The 21,930-nt window shown below is 55.8% G+C and overlaps 1 protein-coding gene across 2 annotated transcripts in view; it reads right to left on the minus strand.

Moving 5' to 3' along the window:
- Positions 1-496: 496 nt before the first annotated feature.
- The window catches only part of MAN1C1 (mannosidase alpha class 1C member 1), a 135,065-nt gene continuing 113,631 nt past the window's right edge, over positions 497-21,930 (minus strand). For both annotated transcript variants that reach the window (XM_070610663.1, XM_070610664.1), the window contains 7 exons: positions 21,690-21,816; positions 18,414-18,507; positions 13,269-13,384; positions 7,832-8,051; positions 5,119-5,291; positions 3,713-3,828; positions 497-2,740 (listed from right to left, as the gene is read on the minus strand). In XM_070610663.1, the coding sequence (XP_070466764.1) occupies positions 2,620-2,740; positions 3,713-3,828; positions 5,119-5,291; positions 7,832-8,051; positions 13,269-13,384; positions 18,414-18,507; positions 21,690-21,816 (967 nt within the window). In that variant the 3' untranslated portion in view covers positions 497-2,619. The remainder of the gene's footprint in view (positions 2,741-3,712; positions 3,829-5,118; positions 5,292-7,831; positions 8,052-13,268; positions 13,385-18,413; positions 18,508-21,689; positions 21,817-21,930) is intronic.

The following is a 21,930-nucleotide window of genomic DNA, read 5'->3' on the forward strand; positions in this document are numbered from 1 at the left end:
CAGAGCTCCTGCTGTTTTTGCCTGGCCAGCTGGCAGCTTCATTATTTTGGTGGCAAACTTCATGGTTTCTCGAGGGAAGAGCCCGTTGCCCACTGCACGGGGCCTTGGTGGCTCCGTCAGTCACGATGTCCTGCTCTCCACTTGGCTGGGGAGCACGTGACCCAGGCCAGGCCAATTGGAAGCTCTCTTCCTCCAAGGGAGACACAGCAGGACGGGGAATCGTTTGGACTCTCCCGTCCTGATGGCCTGCCTGGATCCCTGGGCAAAGCCTCTTCCTAGTCTTTCTTGAGGTCTGGCTGTCTATTCTTCTAAGAGTGCATGAATCACCCCAAGGCATTTCAATACAGGGTTTTTTTTTTTTTGCTTAAGTTGGACAGAGTTGGTTTCTCTTATTTGTACTTAAGAACCCAAACTGACACAAACACAAATGCCCAGCAACAGGGGCTCGGATCCAGAAAGCATGATACAGCACACGATGGAATACTACACAGCCAGGTACAGTAAGGAGGTAAATGTATATTTGCTGACATGGAAAGATGTTTACAGAATATAGTCAAGAGCAAAAGCAGATTATAATAAAACAGTATGCACAGTATACCATGTTTGCAAAATAGATTCTGTACATTCATAGAAAAAGATCTAGAAGAAAATATAACAGTATTTATTCTAGAAAGTAAGATGGCCAATGATTTTTCTTTCTGCTTGTCAATAAAGATCCTCCTAACCTTTCTATGATGTTCGTGTCGTGGGTTTTTCTGTTCTGCTGCTCCTTTAAACGGGCACCGGCAGGCTGCCAGAGCCACACTTTCTTGATGCCTGTCTAGAGTGAAGGGATTTGCTGGGCTCAGGCAGTGACTCATTCACCAAACGCCAGGGCTCCTGCCGCAGGGACAGCTCACCTGTAGCTCTGACCACTGCTTAAGAAGGTGCTGGAAGCATCTGAGTCTCCAGAACAAGGCAGCAGTGCTTCCCGCAGTGCCAGGGCACCAGCAGCCTCCCGCTTACCTCACAGCAACCTTGTGAGGTGTGGGGTCTTCCTCTGCTTGATGGAAGAGAGTGGCCCAGAGAGGGGAGGTGACCTGCCCAGGGTCCCACAGCCGGGGCTTAAGGCCAGGTCACCGGCCCAGGGCCCAGCACACTGGCAGCTACTCAGGTTTGCTAACAGAGCCAGAATGGAGCGGCTGAACGTGGGGAAGGGCTCAACGTTGTCCTGTGCAGTCAGCAGTGCGACAAGCTGCAGGGGTGAGGGTGAGGTTGAGGGGAGGAGGCGCCTGAACTCCCTGCTCTGCGTGCTGGGCCTCCTCCCAGGGAGCAGGTGGCGGCCAAGGCGCAGAGTGGACGCAGGGGACACCCTTCCCGCTGCCCCTTCTTCTCTCCCAGGTCCTGGTGTGACGGCCAGCTGCTCAGGGAGGCGCTCCGCCGTCCCCAAGATAGGTCCTGGCTGTCAGGACCTCGCCCGCCTGTCTCCTCTGCAGCATCTCATGTAACTTGCAGCCACGTGACTTATCTGTCACTTTAGTTCACTGTCTGTCTCTCCCCCTTGACTGGACGCTCCCTGAGGGCAGGGCTTATGACAGTTGTGGTCCCAGGTATGTCCCTGGCATCTAGCCCAGTGTCTGGTCCCCTGCAGGCACTCACCAAGAATTTGCGAATAATGGAATAGATGAACACAGGACTGGGGTGGTGGACAAACCACAGGGGCTGAGCTCGCCTCTGTCTTTACTGGCTGTGCGACCTCAGGCAAGTTGCTGCCCCTCTCTGGGCCTCTTCCAAGCCTTGACCTAAGTATAACTATCCAACTCCATTGAAAGGACTGGCCTCACTGAATATATTAGGACCAATTTAAGGGAGGGCAATAGAAGCTGGAGTCTTTACTAAATGGTATCTTAAATCAACTGCTGGTTGACTATCCTTTCTGAGGATAACATTGCAGTGTTTTCCCAGGAGTCACTAATGTGCAGTGAACCCAATCATATTTCTTATTCAATAAACTCTTTTATTGTAAGTTTACAGATTTTTCCATTACAACAATGAAAATAGCCCTAGTGATTCGTAACACTGAGGCCCAAATCAAAGCCCCTCCTCAAATTATAAAGATAAATGACAGAGTTGAACACATAGCAAAGGCTGGGCAGAGGCATTGAAAATATAGAAAACGAGGTCCAGGTTTTGTGGGCATGTGCAAACACTTGAAGGTTTAGTTCATCAGGATGACACTGTTTTTGAAAGCACACGATTTGGAAAACTATATTTATAATTTGTGATAAAACACAACTGTAGAGAAAAGGCAAAATCAAGCAAAAACAAAAAAACCCTGAAAAACGAAAGGTAGTGAATCAAATACATGGGGTCGATATGGAAACCTCTGGTCGTTCGGCCCTGGAATGGCAAGTGAGTGGGTTTCATAGAAATTCTCCATAGAAAGGAATGTCTGGGCCTGGTGTGGCATCGCTGCATCTCCAAGTCCTGTCTCCTCACAGAGGAAAAGAAGTTGCTTGTCCGACACATCGGCCCGGGGCCCGTCTGGACTGGGGCCCACGTTCCCAGTCCCTTTGGGAACAATCCCAAATCCAGGACGGGCGCAGGTGGCCCGGCAGTGGCAGGGAGGCGGGGTCAGCGTCAGCCCCCCGCCCTGCTGGAGCTGTCCAGGTGGTTCACGGGCAGCGGGTGGGCCTCCGTGTTGAACACCCAGTCTTCCGGGGAGAGCACGTCATCTTCAGAGAACAGAAGATAGAGATACCTGTGCCCCCGGGCAGGGAGCGAAGCAAGACACAGCCTGTCAGTGTTCTGGGGAACGAGGACCCAGTGGGAACGGATCCCAGGAGCCCCTGTGAGGAGCCTGTGGCTAAGGGTGCAGGGAGGCCCGAGACCCCAAATCTGCCTGGAGGGCTGGTCTCAGGGAGGGAGCTGTGGGTGGGAGGAGAGCCCTGGGCTTTGGGGCAGAGGCCTGGGTTAGTCCTGGCTCTGCCCCAGCCCTCGCGCCCAGCCAGCTTCACTCGGGTTCTCTCCCCACCTGGCCCTGTATGTGAGCCCTGCGAAGACCCCTTAGGGCCTAGATTCTCCTTTCTTTGCAGGGTGGCCTGAGTGCTGCACCAGTCCAAACTCTGAGGCTGCTCCCTATGTGCCCCCCAGGAGACTATAGTGACATAGATGTTGGGGCGCTAAAATGAACAGGGAGTTGTGACTCCAGAACTCCAGCTTCCCAAGCCATGGGGTTCTTTCTGGAAGGAAAGGGCCATTCCAATCCATCTTAAAGGGTTAAAGCACAAGGGGACTGCTTTGGGGAACAGCAAGGAAATGGGGTGGCCCAGTCCCACCCCAAGAACGAGAGAACAGAGCAGCAGCTGTTCTGAAGAGGGCAAGTCAACAGCAGTGACCAGTGCTGATGTCATCCTCGACATGATTCCCGTCTTACAGCAGAGGACACAGTTCCAAGGACTAAGTAAACCGAGAGACAGTTGACTCCTCACACAGCTAAAACTCAGGGGTGGAGTCCAAGCCAGTCTCTCCCTGAGTGGAGACACCAGCCTGGCCCAAGGCTCACCCTTGGGGGTGTGTAACCCTCCAGATCCCAAGGCCCCCATCCCTCATGGCCTCCCTGTGATGTCAGAGCCTGACTGTCAGTGAAGGGGGGACCGCTGACCCCTCCCCGCATCCCTAAGGAAAGCCTGAGTTGCCCTCTGGAAAGAACACCGGCCAAGCCCCAACTCACTTCAGTGTCTCCGCTAGAAAGAAAGTCTGCTGCTTGTTGTCGTGGTTGGGGATGCTGCTGTACACGTCGTGGATCCCAGAGAAGCCAGCTTCCGTTCGACAGTTTTTCTCTAGGGCCTGAAGAAAAGCAAGGCAGCCTCAGCGTGGGGAGAGGAGAGGTCCCCAAGACTCGTGCCTGCCCAGCTCGCAAACAGGCAGGCCCGGAGCCCTCAGCTGGGGACCCCGGCGTTTGTGGAAGCAGAAGGCCGAAGTATTCTTCCAGGGTTCAGCTGCCCTGCCGCCAGGCTGGAGGGGCCACCCTCCCTGGGCCCGTCACTGAGAATCAGTGACACGGGCCGCCTGCCCTGAGCTCTTGCAGTCTGAACCCAGAGGAAGCTTCTCCTTGCCTTTCAGGGAACTAGAAGGACCTGACAGTCACCCCCACAGTGGGGACAGAGGAAGGCACTGGTGCTGTTCGTGGCTGGGATCTGGAGACCAGACCTGGCACACCCCAGGGCTTCCCCACAGAGACGTGGTCCCTGGGCCAGAGGTGAGTGGGCCACGGGCTGTCTGCCTTCTGTATAGAAATGCAGTTTCTACCCACTGAGGGGTCTGTGGGCTGGGCCCAGGAGCAGAGAACACTTGGCCTTCAATGGTCAAGAACCAGGGCCCCCTGGAAGCAGGGGACTCTGGCCAGTGACCTGTGTCAGGGAACCTGAGCAGGCCTCGTGCCCGCCTGAGTGCGATGCTCTGGGTGTGGCTCTCCCCAGGACAGTCAGTGCCCCTGAGGGCAGTGGGCCTGTGGGGCAGGAGCGGGGAGGTGGCGGGGGGGCACACAGAAGGCTCAGCATCCATCAAGGAAGCTTCTGGAGTCCACACACCTGCCTCTGACACCCAGCCCAAAGAGGGCCGTGAGGTTTCCCACAGGTGGTTGGGGACAAGAGGGCTAGTGGAGGGGAGGCTGGGGCGGGAGGAGGGAGCAGAACCCAGAGAAGGGGGCGCTGCCTGGGGCTGGGCTGGCTTTGGGTACAGGACGGGGTGAGCTACTGGCCCAGCAGCCAGTTCCTGTTCCAGAAGAGAACTCCAAGGCCACCTGTCCAGGCTTCAGGTCAGAAAGCAGCGCCCACACGGGCTCCGGCCCTCGCTGGCTGGCCCTGTGTCTGGCCTCTCACTGTGCTGACACCCGCCCGGGCCCGAAGGCTGCAGGCACTCAGAACCCTCTTCACAAGGTCCTGGCCAGAATCTGCCCAGCAGGAGACCCTTGGCTCTGCAAACACAACCTGGACCCTTTGCATTCTGAACCTCAGCCAGATGTCACCCTGGCTTGACCTTCCTCCTGGTGCCTGAGCTAGGGGGTTCTGGACGCTGACTGTGAGCTGTCTGTCAGGGCCACCCGTCACCCCCAGCCCTCGCCCCAGGCGCACTCACCATCACCACCTCCCAGCCCCACTCCCTGTAGATGGGGTCGTGGGTCTGCCGCCACAGGTACATGTAGCTCTCCACCACCTCCGGCCGCAGGATGTAGTAGCTTTCGCTGAGCTGTGTGGCCACTGCCTCTCTGCCTGAGTTGAACCAGAAGGCCTCGGGCCCCAGTTTGGTATCTGTGGGAAGGAGCAGCCAGAGGGCCCAGGTCAGACCTCCCCTCCCCGCTCTTCAGGAGGCAGCCGCCCCAGGAGGGATCTCAGTGGTCAGGAAGCCCCGGCCGAGCGCTGGCTGCTGATGGCTTGGCATGGGGGGCCCTGCTCGGTTTGCCCCGTAAGGCTGAGCCTGGCAGACACACAGCTTCCCTCTTGACCCACACTGGCCAAAGAAGACCCCGGGGCCTTGAAAACTTTGCAGTTTTAGAATCTGAGAATCCAGATGAACTACCCAGCACTCTGGGAAGGCAGAGGTTTGGGCGATGTCCCCAACTGTGTATTTTGAAACACTACTCCGTAAGTTGTCAGCCAGAGCTCAGCCAAGAAAGGGTTTCAGGTTTAAACATATTGGGGGAACAGTGCGTTAAATAAAATGGTCTCCTAGCTGCAGGACTTATCAGATCTTTTAATATGCTAACATGCATGATGCTTCTCCACAGACCCCCTGTCTTAGGGAATGGCTTTCAACACCTGGAACCAGCCATCCAGAGCTGACAGTTTGGGAGCCCGGTGAGGTGGCGATGAGGGGAAGACCTGCCCAGCAGGCAGGTACTCAGGCGGAGGGAACTGATAGAGAAGGCCTGAAGAGGTCTGCGTACTGTTGTCTTTATTTGTTTGTTGCTTTTTGGACAATTCGCTGCCGTTCCTGTTTTCTGGATGACCACAATTATAACCACCACCGCAGCCACCATTCACACACATTATTTCAGTCCTCGAAAAATGTTTTTTTCCTAAGGTAGATGTTATTATTCCTCTCTCATGCATGTGGAAACTGAGGATCAGAGAGGCTAAGTAATTTGTCCAAGGCAACACAGCGAGTTGTGGTTGAGCTGGGATGGGACCCTGGATCTGTCTGATGCCCTTTCCCCAGGCTGTGCTCTCTCTTTCTGTCCTGGGTCTGACTCTCTAGGTCCAAAATTTAGGGTATGTGGGTCACATCTTCCTCCCTCGAACGCCTGCACATCCTGTCCAGGTGAGCTGAGGGCGCAGCTCTGGTCCACATGTGTGCCCCCTCCTCCCATTAGCATTCGGGACCCTCAGAGGCCCTGCACTGCCTTTCCTCGAGAGAGATGAGCTGGAGCTTTGCAGGATGTCCTACTCTGCCATGGAGGGCTGCATGGAAGAGGCACCAGCCAGACCCGGGCCCCTCCAAGCCTCTGGAGTGGTGCGGCTGCTCCGCCCATCAGAAAACAGTCGTTTTGCCAAGCTGCTAATGGGGTGAGGGCAGGAGCAACTGTCGCAGCCATCTGTGGACTAGCGGGCTGGCTGCAACAATATGCTCCATTAAACAGACTGTCTTTTATGGTCTGGGCTGATTGTCCCAGACAAATAGCGAGCTTTTTATTATTCCTGCGATTACCTATTTGTTTACAGCCCTGGCAGAGACAGCTCTTTGAAGGGAACTAAAGACCGGTTTTAAGGACCCATTGCGAACGGCTGGCTTCCTGAAAACAGCTCTAAGAGATCTGGACTCAACCGGAGTGGTCACAGTCTCATTTCTGGGGGATGCTGACCAGCGCCTCCCACGCTGTTGGCTGAAGGCGGCTGGCAGTGTGGTCTCCATGGAACCCTCTGCCCCCCCGCCCCAAGGAGACTTGTGTTACTGTCCCCACTGGACGGATGAGAAAACAGAGGCCACCTGGCTGGTGAGTGGCAGAGCGGCACTTGAGCCAGGAATTTCTACTACAAATCTTAGGTCCTCTCCTCCCACCAAGACTGGGATTAAACTCCGTGGTGGGCACCTCCTGCGGCCCGGGGGGCACTGCTTGCAGAAGCAGCACACACGGTGCGGCCGGGCATCAGAAGAGCTGGGTTCCAGCCCCGCTTAGCTACGCATGCGCAGTGTGACTTTGGGCAAGTCACTTCCCCACTCTGGGCTGACTCAGTTTCTCCACGTGTAAAATAAGGAGTTGGGCTCATGCATCTAACGCGACCTCTGACTCTAGCACTGACGACTCTGCAGCGAGTGCCGGGTGGGCACGATGCAGGCACTCTTGAGCTTTCCGGTGGTCTTACATCAAAGAGGGTGACAAACAGGGTGCTGCCAGGAGGGGATGAGACCCCCTAAATGGGGGGATTTTGGGGAGGAAAGGGGAGAAAGTTCGGGGGTAGCAGCTCCGGGATGAGGGACTTGCTAGGCTCAGGCAGCCAATGTTTCTGCCTCAGGGGCTGGGGGACCCTCTGCTCTGTGACCCTCACATGGGACCTTGGCCAAGTCACCTCCGAGCCTCAGTTTCCTCATCTGTGTTGTGAGGTTCAGTGATGATGTGTGCGTCAAGTGCTGAACAACACCTACACACACAAAGCGCTTAACACATCATCACTCTTTTCCCTTTAATTTAGGGCACAATCTCAGCGCAGACAACCTGTCCCCATTCAGATTTGACATAACTTCAAGGCGAGGCTGCCCTAAGTCCATGCGTCCCTTCTCACTGCCACTCTGCTGGTCTCTCCTGGTGGCTAGCCTCAGTCTCACCTGCTGCCCCTTCCCCTTGCAGGGTTACCTGAGCGGGCGTACGACTCGTGGCACGTCTTGGTGATCTGGGCTGCGAGCTCTCGGTAGTGGGCCCTCTTTTCTTCCTTGGCATCCTCGGCACCGAGGGCGATCATGCCCCCGGAGAAACAGGCCAGGTGCCCCATCTTGTGGTCCAGAATCCCCCCTCGCCACTCAGCAATGTAGGTCAGCCCCCCGGGAGAGACATTCAGCAAGTGGGTCTCTATTGCCTGGGAGCAAGGTGGGGATTGGGCAGGGAGAAGGGGCAGGGGTACAGAGAAGGGAGAGGAGAGGACGGAAGATGAGCATTTCCGAGACAGCAGCAAAAGCGGCTCTGCTGAGCCCTCCACCCCAGGCAGAGGCGGCCTGCTGGCCCGGGCTGGCGGCCGCTCCTGACGGGGCCACAGGAGGCTCTGCCACTCGCCCAGCCGAGGCCGGCGCCTGCTGAGGGGCTTGGACACAAGGCAGCTCCCCAGGGCGAGTCTCTCATACAGACTTTTAAATCTTCAACATACAAAATTAAAAAAAAAAATCTCTTTAAAAATTGTTGTCATCGTCCATTATATCCTCTGTTAGGGCATCTTAACCTGAAGCCCGGCTGGCCTGTGGGAAGAGGGTCCATATATTTTATCAGATTCTCAAAAAGGACTACAGAGAATTAAGAGCTGCTTCCTACAGGCCCTTGTCAGACGGCTTCTCATTTAACACCCACGACAAGCCAGGCACATGGGCTGCAGTGCCCTATACAAAGGGGTCAAGTGGCTTGTCCCACGTCACCCAGCCACATCAGGATTAGGACGAGGAGCCCCAGATGCCCAAGCACGGCGCCTCCCACTACCCAACGACGGCCACTCCTTTTGGTGGCAAGGCACTTTGGGAGCCCCCTGCTCCTGCAGCAGGTGATGCTGTTGGGAAGGACTCTTGGGGTGTTGGGGGGTGCAGGTCTCAGTCTTTGTGCCCCCCGGCTCCCTGCTGGTCCCTGGGAGCCCTGGAGAGCCAGGTGATGGCAGCAGCTGCCCAAACAACCACAAGGCTGGACTCGAAGGGGCCATGGGTCATGGTCCAAGGCTGGGGCCTCTGGGGCCCCGGCCAGGCCTCTGCATTCTATAAATAATGAATTGACTGCATCTCGTGCCTGCTCTGGACCCTGAGAGGTTTACGCTGCCACCACAGACACGGCTCCTGGGCGCAGAATCCTTGGGTTCAAAACCCATCTCCATCAGGTCGAAGTTGGGTGACATCAGGCAGGTTCTGCGCTCTCTCTGTGCCTCAATTTCCTCATGTGTAAAATGGGGTAAGAGCATGAACCATTTCACAGGGTTGTGAGGATGAAACAAGACGTGTCTGCAGAGCTCGGCCTGCTTCCCAGCTCGGGGGGTCCTCATGGACGTTGGCCATTACAGCTCCTCTCCAGGCGGCCCCCGCCCCAGCCATGCTGGCCTCCTTTCATTCACAGCCCCCCCCTCCCCACGTGGAGCATTTTGGGAGCACAGTGCTGTGCTTGGTGCAGGGGACACAGCCCCTGAGGATGGGTCTGGACCCCGCCTCAGGGAGCTCACCGGTGAGCGCAGAGACCTCCCCGAAATCAAATACATGGAAGAACTACAGTGTGTGCTCAGTACTTTGAATGAAACTCACTGAGGGGCCAAGACAGAAAAAAGCTTGCGGAGGGGCTCTACTCTGCAGAGTGAGCTCAGAGAAGGCGGTGACCAGATAAGAAGGTGACGGGGCCTGCAGGAAGGCTGGGTTTTCTTCCTGCCTCGGGGCTCCCTCCCCCTGGGCTGACCCCAGCTCGGCCTTTGGGCCTCCTCCGGGAGGCAATCCCTTGGAGAGGGCACCCTGATCTAAAGCACTCCCGTCGCTCTGCCACCCTGTTCTCTCTCAGCGTGGCACCACCCCCACTGTTTGCGTATTTGTGCGTGTTTCTGGGGAGCATCTGTCTCTCTCCCAGGACTCGGCGCCGTGGCAGCAGAAGCCACCACCCACAGTCCCAGCCAGTGCCTGGCACAGGGAAGGTGCTCAGACAACGTTTGCTCCTTCACTGGTTTTCCCTTTTCCTTGTCCTGCACGGCCCAGGGTGGTGGGCTGGCTGGACCCTCACTGAGCAGCAGGCGGGGAACCTCTGATGCTGTGACATGCCCGGGTGCCTGCTTCACGTGGAGAGGAGTCCCGAGGAGGCCTGGAGAGCCGCCTGCCGCTCTGCCGGGTCTGATCTGGGCCGGGTGCATGGCAGCTGCTCCACATCACTAAGCATGCGGGGCGGGAGGGGTGGTAGGGCCAGTCCAGGGCACAGAAACCCAGCTCAGTCACCCGGTGTCAACACAATGGAGAGAACACGGACAGCGGGGGAGACCTCAGGAAGCCTGCCCGGTAGCCAGTCGTCTGCACCTTCAAGACCATCTCCCACAGGTGATTTCTGTTCGGGGTTAACCCCAAGCTAAGTAATTGCGGTGAAGAGGAAATGAGAGACCAGTCTCTCGCGGAGGACACAACTGAGACGAGCAGATGCAAAGACAAGGCTTTCTAAAACCCTAAGCAAAGCACAAGACAGCACAGGCTGGCAACCGCCAGGTAAAAAGGCTTAAGTCATAGCAAGGAGCTGGCTGAGAGCCAGAGACCCGGGTTCGAATCTCGGCTCCACAAGTGGAGAGCTGGGTGACCCAGGGCAAGTGATTTCACTTTTCTGAAGAGCCCCTTTCCTCGTCTGTAAAATGGGAACAGTAACCCCTGGGCTGGTTTTGAGGCTGGTCAGAGACTCTGGCTTCTTTTGCCCCCTGGAGGGGACCCATCTGTGCACTTCCCGGACTGGATCTGGAGCCAGTCAGACCCGTGTTTGCGCCCTGGCTCTGACACTTGTTGCCTCGTGACCTTGGGCCCTTCTGAGCCTCAGATTCATCATCTGTAAGAGGGGGCTAAATACGACATGGCACCCAGCGCGCCTGCCCGGAGGAGGCCGCGGGGACAGAGGCTCCCCCTGTTCTTACCGACCCTCCCCCTGTGACCCTCAGGGCTGTGCCCAGTCGGCCTGTCCGAACCCCCCACGCCTACCCAGCTGGACATTGGTCTCACCACGCACTGGAGGCCCCTGGGCAGCTTAGTGGCTGTGGCGGCCTGGAGGTTCTGCTGTGACCTTGTCGGGGTGCAGCCTGGACATCGGGATTTTACAGCTCCCCAAGTGATTTTTAACATGCTGACATGGTTAAGAACCACCAGAATATTCTTCAAAGCCTCAAACTTGCCAGAGGCCCAGACTTTACCCAGGGCCAGGGACACTCCAGGCTCTTCACTGGGGAGATCAAATTCAGCAGCAGAGCTGAGTTCTCTCCCGTTCAATCAAGTGCTTTCCATAAGGCTCCCCGTTTGCTTAAATAATTCATGGCCATTCTTCCCTTGAAGCCTCAACTCCACTGTGCCCTGAGGGCAGGGAACCAGGCTGCCGTTAACTTTCTGTTTACTCTGCAAGGCACTGCAGAAAGATCAGAGAGGGCCTTTCTGGGCAGCATACCTGCCACCGCTAAAAGCTAATCCTCTGACAGCAGATGCTGGCTGCAGTCTACGCTCAGCCCTAGAAGCGTGGAGTGGACGGGGCTGAGACTCAGACTGAGCTGGACCTGGAGTCCCAGCAGCTGCTTCACAACTGAGGCCTTGGTATCAGGGAGCTGGGCAAGGAAAACTCATCACTGAGCCCATAGTTTAAAGGGTCCAGAAGTGGCAGAGCTGGAGCTAGACTCTGGAGGCCTGTTTCACTGTGCTTCCTTTAAGTACTATCATTTCTGGCCAGATTCATGCGATCAGAGGATAGTTAGAGATCACTCATCCATCCATCCACCCATCCTTCTTTCCATCCACCCAACTACCCACCCATCTATCCATCCACCCACACATCCATCCATTCACCCACCCCTCTATCTACTCACCCATCTATCCATCCACCCACCCATCCACCAATCCACCCATGCATCTATCCTTCTCTCCCTCCATCCTTTCAGCATTCATGCATCTACTTGTTCATCAAATAGTTACTGTATGCCTCCAAAGTACCAGGCACTGTTTCAGGAGTGAGGCTATACAGTGAATGAATAAACAAGATCCTTGTTCCTGGGTAGCTCACATTCTGGGAAGATAGACAATAAACAAGTAAACAAAGATGTGCACATGATAATTTCAGATGCCAGTGAAGGTGAGTAAGAGAATATGTCTGGGATATGTGACAGAGAGAGGTTGGGAAAGGCTAATTTCAGTGGCATTTGAGTTGACCAGTAAGTGAGACCTATCTATTTGCATGATATTCCAGCTAGAGGGACATCAAGTGCAAAAGCCCTGAGGTGGGAAGGAATCTGGTGTGTCTGAGGCAGGCTGGGGACCAGAGCTGAGAGGGCAAAGGGGAGCGAGTTCAGGGTGATTGACAGGCCTAGATCAGGTGGAACCTGGAGGGCAAAGGCGAGGAGTCTGGTTTATTCCAAGTGCTCAGAGGAGCCAGTGAGGGGAGGGATGTGCATTTCCAGCTGCTCTGGCTGCTGTGTGGAGAAGTGACTTGGAGGGAGGGCGGGGAAAGGCAAGGAGACCAGTTTAGAGGACATAAGGCAGTAGCTTAGACCAAGACGGCAGCAAAGTAGATCCAACCTGCTCAACTCACTTTATGGAGAAACTGAGGCCCGGAGACTGCCCAGTGCCTTTTTCTGAGTTGGGTTCAAAGGTATCTGTGGATGGGCTGAGGGGATTCCAGACCCCCTTCCCAAAAGCTCAGGCTACCCGATTCCCCCTTCTGTCCTAAAGTCTCCCCTCCCTTTGGAGGCACTCACCCCTTGTTCATTTCACACCCCATGGACAGACCAGCAGTGGTGACGGACAATGGGGATAACACTGTAGCTCCAGCTCTGCCAGTTCTGTGCTGTGTGGCTTTGAGCAAGTGCCTTCCCCTCTCTGGGCCTTGGTTTCCATCCACATGAAGAGGAGCAGAACTGGGTGCTCCCCTGAGGGAGGCCCCTCCCGGCTTAGATGTGCAAACTATGTCCCCTTTGGTTTGGCAGGAAGACGGCTGAGGGTCTTCCTTGGGCAGCCTCACTTGGGGGCTCCCAGCCCACCGTCTGGCTGCATTCTGGGCTCTGACACATCAACTGAGGCACAGACACGGTGGTTTCTGAATCAGACTGCCTGCGCTTCCCGTGAGACCTCGGACAAATGACTTCACCTCCTTGAGCTTGGGTTTTGCATCTGAAACATGAGGATGCTAACACAGCCCTAATTTCAAGGTGTTTGAGAAGAGTCACGAGACAGGGTGTGCAAAGTGACTGGCTGGGGAGGGGACGGTCTTGTTCTTCCAGCCAGCTCGCCGTGGGGGAGGGGTGAGCACCCCCCCGACCCCACCCCCCTCAGCACTCAGGGGCCTGGGTGAGAGCCAGTGGCCAATGACCAACGGCCTGTGAAGAATAAGGCTCTCATCTTACCTCCAAGGCTTCGTAGTACATGTCTTTGGCCTCCATATCTGTCTTGGCCGACATCAGCCAGGATTTGATCAAATATTCATAAAAACTGTCCCCGAGTCCTCCAACCGAGACGTGGTCTGTGAGGGGAAAGATGACAAGAACATTATCTCCATCTGTTGAGGCCGCAGGCGGGACTAACCGGGCGCCGTCTCGCCTGCCAGCCTCGGTGGCCCCCGGTGCTATGCGCGGGCAGTGAGAGAGCATTTAATCAGCAGCCTCCAAGCCCGGAACAGGGGCCGAGAGAATGGCATGGCCCGTGACTCAGGGGACACCAGGGCCGTCCTGACGCGCGATCATCCCGCACGAAAGCGCGCGGGCTCATCCGGCCACTATAAATCATGCTGCTTCAGCCACGGAGGACGCAGGGCCTCCGGTTATTAACTGTAAATGAGTTGCATTTCTTTAAAAAGATAATGTGGTGGCAGGGAGTTCAGAGATTTTTATTACCCTGCGACAAACATGGTAATTAATGCGGGGCAGGTTCATAAAAGGCCACAGAAAGGAGGAAGGAGACGCTTAATTTAGTTGGACAAAGTACAGAGCTGCTCTGGAGAAACCGAGTTTAAATTTAGCAAATTGTGACACATGCAGATCAGTGGAGCCGGGGGAGGGAAAATCGCATCTGTGGACCCCTCTCTGCCCTGTTGGCATCTGCCTCGAGTGGCAGGACCTCCAGGTTGTGGCTGAATGAGGTGTCTGCACCCAGGGCTGTCCCAGGAGCAAGATGGGTCGACCAAGGAGCACTTAACCACAGACGCAAGACACGAAAATACTTCACTCACACGCCTTAGAAATGAACAGTGGGGAAGCATAAGGCTCTCACTACAGGCACAAGAAAGGGCAAACTTCAGTGCCCTGTTAGGATTCACGTGCGCAGAGAGACAGCAAGGAACACGGCGAGTGGGTTAAGGCGGCAGGCTGGGGGGGAATGGGAAGAGTGTTTTCAGCTCCTCTGGGCAAAGAGCGGGTAGAAAGAGAGAAGAGAGGGAAAGCGGGTGGCAGGAAGAGAAGGAAACAGAGAATACAGCACCAGCCACCGCTGATCAAAGGTCCACTGTGGGCCAGGAGCTTCACTGGATAATTTACAACAATCTTCCCAAGAACCCTGCAAGGTAAGCACTGTGAACCCTGTCTCCCAGATGGGAAACAGAGAGCAGGCCGAATAGCCCGTCCAAGGCCACCAAGCCAGAGAGCCCTCACTTCCTCAGCTTTACAGTCAACCAGAGAATGCAAACAAAGATGCTCAAGGAAAGGAAGGACATGGGTGAAGAGAGAGGGACAAAAGTCAGAGGTAAAGATGGATGGGGACAGGGAAAGGGGGCGGGGGGGCCCCCCCAGTAAACCAGTGCTTCCGGCCCTCCAGCCCCTCCACAAACAAATCCTGGCCGAGCAGGGGTTCAGGGACAGGACAAACACTTGCAAACACTGGAACAGACCTGAACGAGCAGTGGGTGGGTGGGGGTCAGTGTGGGCTGGACTTTGCCATGTGAAGAGGGAAGAGGGACCAGCATAGAGGACCCCCACTCCTACCCCCCAATGGTAGGTGGAGGACACGGCTTGGGCAAGCACAAAGGGAGGGACAGGGATGCGCCAGGCCCAGCATGTTGACGGGGTGTCCACGGCTGGAGCAGGAGGTCTGTGCAGAGCAGGGGTGGGGAGGCAGGGAGGCTGGAAGGCACACGGGGTCAGCCTCCGCTTAGAGCAACAGCTCAGAAGGGGTTCATCATCTCCACTGGCCTGCCTCCTCTCACTGTTTTCTCCGCCACCCCAAACCGTCCTAGCCCCAGCCCTCCCATGCTTTTCCTCACCTCTGATGACCCCTCGCCTAGAATACCCTTCCCGCCTTGCCCGGCGAAGGCTTCCTCACTGCCATGCCTCAGCTCAGGCATCACCCACCCCAAGAAAGGCTCTCCTCAGTGTCTTCATAAACCTGCTCCCAGCCTCTCCACAGGCTGACCGTGAGGAGTGAGGGAGATAAGGCACACGCAACCTCCGGCCCAGTGAGCTTCAGGTGGGAAGCGCTCAGCAGGAGCCATCCTCCCACTGCTGGGTGCGTGCCTGGCCAGCAGCTGCTCTCAACACTGTGCCATAAGCATCTGTTGATGGGTCTGCCTCCCCTACCAGGCTGGGGCTCTGTGTGGGGAGGGACCACGTATGATTCACACCTTAGGCCCAGTACCTCTATGGCACATGGCAGATGCCCAGTAAGTCCTGATCGAATGAAAGGAAGGTAGGTTTGAGCTGTGCTTGGAAGGGCCTCGAATGCCAAGCCAAAGAGTTTGGACTTCATCATGTGATTGCAGAGAGAGAGTATGTGTGTGTGCGTGTGTGTGTGACATGGCAGAGGGCTTCACCTGGCAGGGGTGTGCACAAGCGGGAGCCAGGTCACCAGGAGTCGCATGGGCGTTTGAGACACGACAGCCTCTTGGGGATATGTGTATAGTCTGTGTCTCAGGGGGCTTCAAATGAAGTGGTCAATTTTCATCTGGAGGCCCTACTGCTTCCTAGTAAGCATGTGTGCAGTATCTTCCCAGCACCATGGGGTACACTGGGAGAAGTACAGGGGTGGGAATTAGCAGACGTGGATCTGCCATTAGCTCAGGGCAAGCCATTTTGCAGTCTGGGCCTCAGTCTCCTTACCTGTGAAATGCCAAAGCAGAGCGTGAGTTGGTGTCCATGAGCCCTAGAGCAGAGTGGGGTTCCTCTGCTTCCTGACTGTGTCAACGCTCTCATCACACTTGGCAGCAGGAGGTGCCGCCCTACAAGCCTGGGAATCAGCAGGCAAGAGAGCAGCGTGACGCTGGGGGAGGCTGCCAGGCTGGCGCTGACGGGAACGCACACTCCTATACCCACCGGGGAGAATCTGGATTTGCCACTTCCCTCCCACTGGGGAAAATGTGGGATTCAGGCAGCGGACAAGGACAAGCCACTCCAGGGCCCAAGCTGAAGGGCTGGCAGCTGTCTGAGCTCTAAGTGTCTCTGCTGGGGTCAGTTGCATCCGCTCTTGGTGCCAGCAGGAGCCTGAGGGACTTATCCTGGCTTTGAAGTCCTAGTGGCTGGAGGGTCTCGGCCTCCCCCGTCTCCCTGAAGCTCAGCTCCCAGCAGGAGAGGGGAGCAGGCGAGAATAGAGGCCTGGGACGGGGCTGCGGCCCAATTCCTCAATCGCCTCTCTAAACTGCCATTTCTGTGGTTGCAAATGAACTAAACAGAGGATTTAAAGGAAGAAAAGAACGTGAACACACTTAGCTTATGCAAGTTGGGAACGTTATCATCTGCTGGAAAAATACACAATCACCAAAAAACACAATAGAAATCACAGAAAACCTGAGATGACCCAGGCGCCAAAGCCAGGGGAGGAGGTGGGCAGGCACCCAGATGAGCAGGACTTTGTAACCTTCCCTCTGCTCTTTAGCAGGCCTCGGGTTCATATTTTATTAATACAAAACAATTTTCCAGACGTGAGTGCCTTTGCCCAGCCCCGCGACCCTGGCGCAGGCTGAAAAGAAAATAATGCTTCTCCGAGGGGGCTCCCCTGTAATTTGCCAAGGTGGCTGTTCAGGCTGGGAAGCCACACCCCTCTCCTTTTTATGGGTTTTGCTGCATTGTCCTGGAGCCACGAAGGCGGGCAGCGGCGTAGTTTATCTCATCCTCAGTCAGGCCTTGCAATTAAAAGCAGTAACAGTTATTGAACTGTCTCCATCGTGGCCATAATCTGTAATTCAAACCTTCGTTTTCTCCTGGCACTTTTGGGTTTGGCGGTGTGTTTTGGTTAAAAATACTTTGCATTTCTATAAGCGGTTTTTGCAGGAGGACCTGTGGGCGTGAGGTCATCACCTGTGAAAATTCCTGGGTCGAACTTTTTGGGCTTCCTAGACCCTCGGATCAGAGGGGCTCGGGGTGGGAAAGACGGGCTCGCAGTTTCTTCCAGTGTCCCTGCGGCCGGCCAGGCTGTGCTTGCATTCTTTTAGTGATGGGCACCATTACCTTTCGGGACAGACAGATCACCTTCAGAAGGTGAACTGAAATCTGCTTGCTGCAGCTTCTGACCGTGCCTCCATGCCCTGCACGGTCCCCAAAGAACACATCTGGAGCTCTCCTCCTATCTTATAGGAGGGGAAAGCAAGACTTAGAGATGCCGCAAATCCCCCAGTCAGGCAGTAATTAGACTCATGTCTACTATGCCCCTGAGCCCTTGCTGATGCCATAACAACCAGGGCCAGAGGCAGGGGAAGGGAGAGGGGGCCTTGTTTGGGCAGACGCAGTGGAGGTGGGGGCTCTGGGAAGCTATTGGGGAGCCCCCAGAGGCAGGGCCCATGGTGGCAGCAGTGCCACCAGTTAGCACTGTGACCACATGACCAGGGCCTTGGTCAGGAGGGCAAGGCGGAGCCCAGGCTTCTCGACAGGGGTGCAATCCCAGCAGCCTGGGAGACTTTTCAACACTGAGCATCCCCCTGACCTCATTCTGTTTCAGAGGGTGGAGCTGGGGGCTGGGAATGAGGCTCCGCCGTTGACCCGCAACAGTCTGGTTGAGAAACAAGCCTCAGAACAGAGAACAGCAGGAAATCCCGGGACCGATTCTTGTAGGCGTGAGATACCAGCGGTGAACTCATGATGTTTATATTGCTATATAGTTAGGCTCTGCTGAATTTTTTTTAAATTAAATTTGGAGGTGGGTTACCAGATTAGAGGGGCTGGGAGAGGAAGCACGGCCTTTCTTAGAGCCACTTCTGGAGCAGGTAGTTCTCTATGGAATAGTCCTGCAGGTGCGGTGGACAATGAAGGAGGGTTCAGTGGGCAGCAGAAGAGACGGAAGGCTGAAGCTCTGATAGGAGGCTGGAGACGGCTAGTGTGCGGGGGATGCTCGGGGCAGGGCCTTCCTGGACAGCAGCCATCACATCCATCCCAACGGCAATGACAACAGTAATGAAACCGCCCACGAAGCCTGGCAGGGTAGGTGGTGTCCAGGAGCACTGAGCGAACGCCATGCTAGTATGCGGCTCTGATAAACGCATCACTCCCCTCGCGGCCCAGGTGCCTAGCACAGGCCAGAGCCGGGAGCTGGGCAGGAATCAGCTCAAGGAGGGGCAGCGGGGTCTCTATACTCACGTTGCATCCAGTTCCCGCTCACTGGGCTGAGGAAGTTGGGGTAGAGGCCAAAGGGCTTGTCGATCTTCTTGAGGACCTTCCGGATGTTCTTGACCTGTCGAGAGATGGACACCAGGTGCACCTTCACTTTCCCGAAGAAGCCAGCCGGCTCCCAGCCCACCGAGGATGGAGGCAGCTGGTTCAGATGCAGAGGAAACCATTCCCATGAGGCAGAAGGGGGAGCTGCAGGACCGACAGCAGGCTCCACCTCAGAGCTGGGGGCAGGCCTTGCCCTTGTGCCCACGCGGGGCATGTCAGGACATGGCCACAGAGGGGCCTGACCCACAACCTCTGCACTGACTGCTCCGCCTGGAGCCCTGCCAGGCCCCCACTGCCCCCTCACCTCACCCCTTCCTCACTGCCTGTCGCTTTGGGGGATGGGTCTTTTAAGGAAGAAGTTCATATAAGTGATCGTAGCTCATTCGTAAGTGCTACGCAGAACTGCCTTTTTAAACGGTCAGAAACGGTCAAATGTTGGCCATTTCATACGTTACTTTATCTGACACCATAGGAACCATGCCAGAGGAGAGGGCTAGGCTCCTTGACGTCCCTGTGCCCCAGTGGGCATCTCAGGGTTTTAACAACTACATCCACTACAACAGCTGTTACCATTTCCTCCGAGCCACACCCGTTTGACACACTATCTCCAACCCTCAGAACAGCCGTCACGGTTTATTATGTCAGTTTAACTGACAAGAAACCCAAGTCTCAGAGAAGTTCAGTGACTTGCCCATGGTCACCGGTTGTAAGTGGCAGACCAGGACACGAGTAGGTGTCTGATCACAGGAGCAGCCTCTGGGTCCAACATGGATCAGGGTGGGGACCGTGCAGCAGAGGCCGCCCCAGCTGGAGCAAGAAGAAGCTGGACCTGCAACCTTTAGGGCTGCGAACAGCGAGAAGCGGGATTCAGGAAGGCTCTCTCCCTGGGTCTGCTGTCCGGCAGTAAATGAATCCTGCCGGTACAGAATCCGCCGGAGAGAAAGGCCCTGGGGCCAGCGCTCAATCGGGGGCTCGCAGGTTTCCCCACAGGCGAGGAGCACGGAGAGCAGCCCTTAGCTGTCAGACCCTGCTTTCCAGGGCACAGACTTTGCTTTGCACATCACATTTCAGATCCATTTATGTTAATGGAGTCCATTATGGGGGACAGAAACAGGCTTGCACCTGACTTATTCTTGACTGTCCTGGTGGTGAGCAGGCAAGAGGCTAAATTTGCTCCCTGGGAGGGTGCGGGCACTTCAGAATTTGGGCCAATTTGTTGACTGCCAATAATCGCCTCTGTGGGAGGCATGATTAGAAGACAAAAATAGCCTGAGAATGTAAATGTAGAGAGAGACAGAGAAACAGACAGGCGTATGCACTCTGGAGAAAAAGCCGGAAGCCTGCTGTACCAATCTGGGCTTCAGAGTCAGAAAGTCCTGGGCTTGAATCCCAGCTGGATGACCCAGGACAAGTGACTCAGCCTCTCTGAGCCTCAGTTTCCTCCTCTGTGAAATAGGGATAACAGGAAGACCACTGCCTAGGTTGCTGGGTGGGACAGAGATACCCTAAGGTCCCCAGCACATGGAAGGTGCTCAGGCAGTGGTAGGTGGTATCTCCAGACCAGCCAGGGACTGCAGGGAGCTCCTTGTCCCACTCCATTCTTCCTAGAGGAGTTTTGCTCAAGAGCAATGGAAACAGGGAGGCTTGGGGGAGGAAGGGCTTGGAGGTGGGAAAAAGGACCAGAAAATAAGGCCCGCTGGGAAGCGGGATTAAACTTCTTCCACAAGCTTTCAAGGTGGAGTGTCACAGACAGGCAGAGTCCCTCTCGATCTAAGGAAGAGCTCCTGCGGGAGTTCTGACAACATGACGGGCTGACTAAGGGCAGTAGTGAGCCTCAGGGCAGAGGAAGTCACCAAGGTGTTAGAAAGCTCTTCTTGGGGCTGGCCTGGCGGCCTAGTGGTTAAGTTTGCAAGCTCAGCTTTGGCGACCTGGGGTTTGCGGGTTCGGATCCTGGGGGTGACCTGCACCGCCCGTCAAGTCACGCTGTACTGGCATCCCACAAACAACACTGAGGAAGACTGGCAACAGATGTTAGCTTAGGGACAGTCTTCCTCTCTAAAAAAAAGGAAAATCTAGTATAAAACAAACAAAAATTTTTTTAAAAACCTCTTGATCTTCTCAAGAACGCTCAGGTGGATTCCCACAATGAGCAAGCAGTGGTCTAAACCTGGTGTGAAAAAGCACATGGGTGCTTGTTGAAAATGCAGATTCCCGGGCCCAGGGTGAAGTCCAGAAAGTTGTTTCTTCCAGGCAGTGAGACGATGATCTGAGGCTAATTAGCTGACACAAGCCTGGGAGCCACCGGGTAAGGTGTGACTCCATGACCTGCCAGCTCCCTTGGCATTTAAGAGGCTAACGTTCGAGGAAGAGAAGGCTTTGGGAGCGGGGCCTCCAAAGGTTCTTCTGGGAGGGCAGGGCTTCATCTCCCCAGGCAAGACTCCGGAAGGGACAACAGCCGACGGAGCCTGAGGGCCATCTGAGGGTGGGGTGTGTACATGTCCCTTCTCTGGGCTTAGGGTTAGACCCACGGAGACACTTCCAGACAGTGGGACTGCCAAGGGCTGTGACACTGAGACGCTGCTCCTTCTGGAGGGCTTCGCAGAGGGGCAGGAGCGGGCAGCTGTCAGGACACCGGCCTGGATGCCAGCTCTCTGCACCCCTGCAGCCTCAGCCAGCCCGGGAACAACTGAGAAGGCACAGACCTGTGCCTCTGCTGTGGAGTGCAATCGCTTTGCAGCCTGCTGACAACGTGAGCCAGACAGGCATCTGGGAGGAACGGGCAGGCAGATCTCACATGAAGAAGTTAAATGTCTCTGGAAAGGGGACTTCTGCACCAGGTGGCCAATTCCTGCCAATGCGAGCTGGAGCCTAGATTTCAGTTGCTGCACTTTCTCCAGATGCCACGTATGTGTGGTTGTCACCGAGCTGACGCACACCAGTGCGAAGCTTCTTGCTGGCAGCTTCCTCTCCTCCCTGTCCTCTGCAGAATCCTGGTTACTCCCTGTGCTCAGTCCCTGCCACCTGTACACAAGTAGCTCCTTGCTGTGTTAGCAGTGGCTGGAGGCCCTCTGCGTTCCCCACCCACCCCCCTGCTGCCCCGTGATCCCTTTCCCCTTCCTGGGCTGAGTGCTCAGCCTTCTGCTCTCCAACAGGGGAAGAGAGGAGCCAGCTGGGGAGGGAGCAGGTGAGAAGACTTGCCTTTTCTGCGAAGACCTGGTTGCCAGAGAGCTCAGTGAGGTGCAAGAACTCCAGGTGCAGGGATCCGAACTCGGCCAGGATGCTGCTGCTCCCCGCCATGGCCCAGCCCCAGCTCCTGTTGGAGCCGCTGAAAAGACAGAAGCAGCCACTGTCACCCCGCCACCACCCCAGCCAGGCCGGCTCCCCTGCTGAGAGGAACAGGGACTGCTGGTGGGGGAGCACCTACTATGTGCCAGGCTCT

The sequence above is a fragment of the Equus przewalskii genome, chromosome 2 (assembly GCF_037783145.1).
Source record: "Equus przewalskii isolate Varuska chromosome 2, EquPr2, whole genome shotgun sequence".
Classification (NCBI taxonomy): Eukaryota; Metazoa; Chordata; class Mammalia; order Perissodactyla; family Equidae; genus Equus; species Equus przewalskii.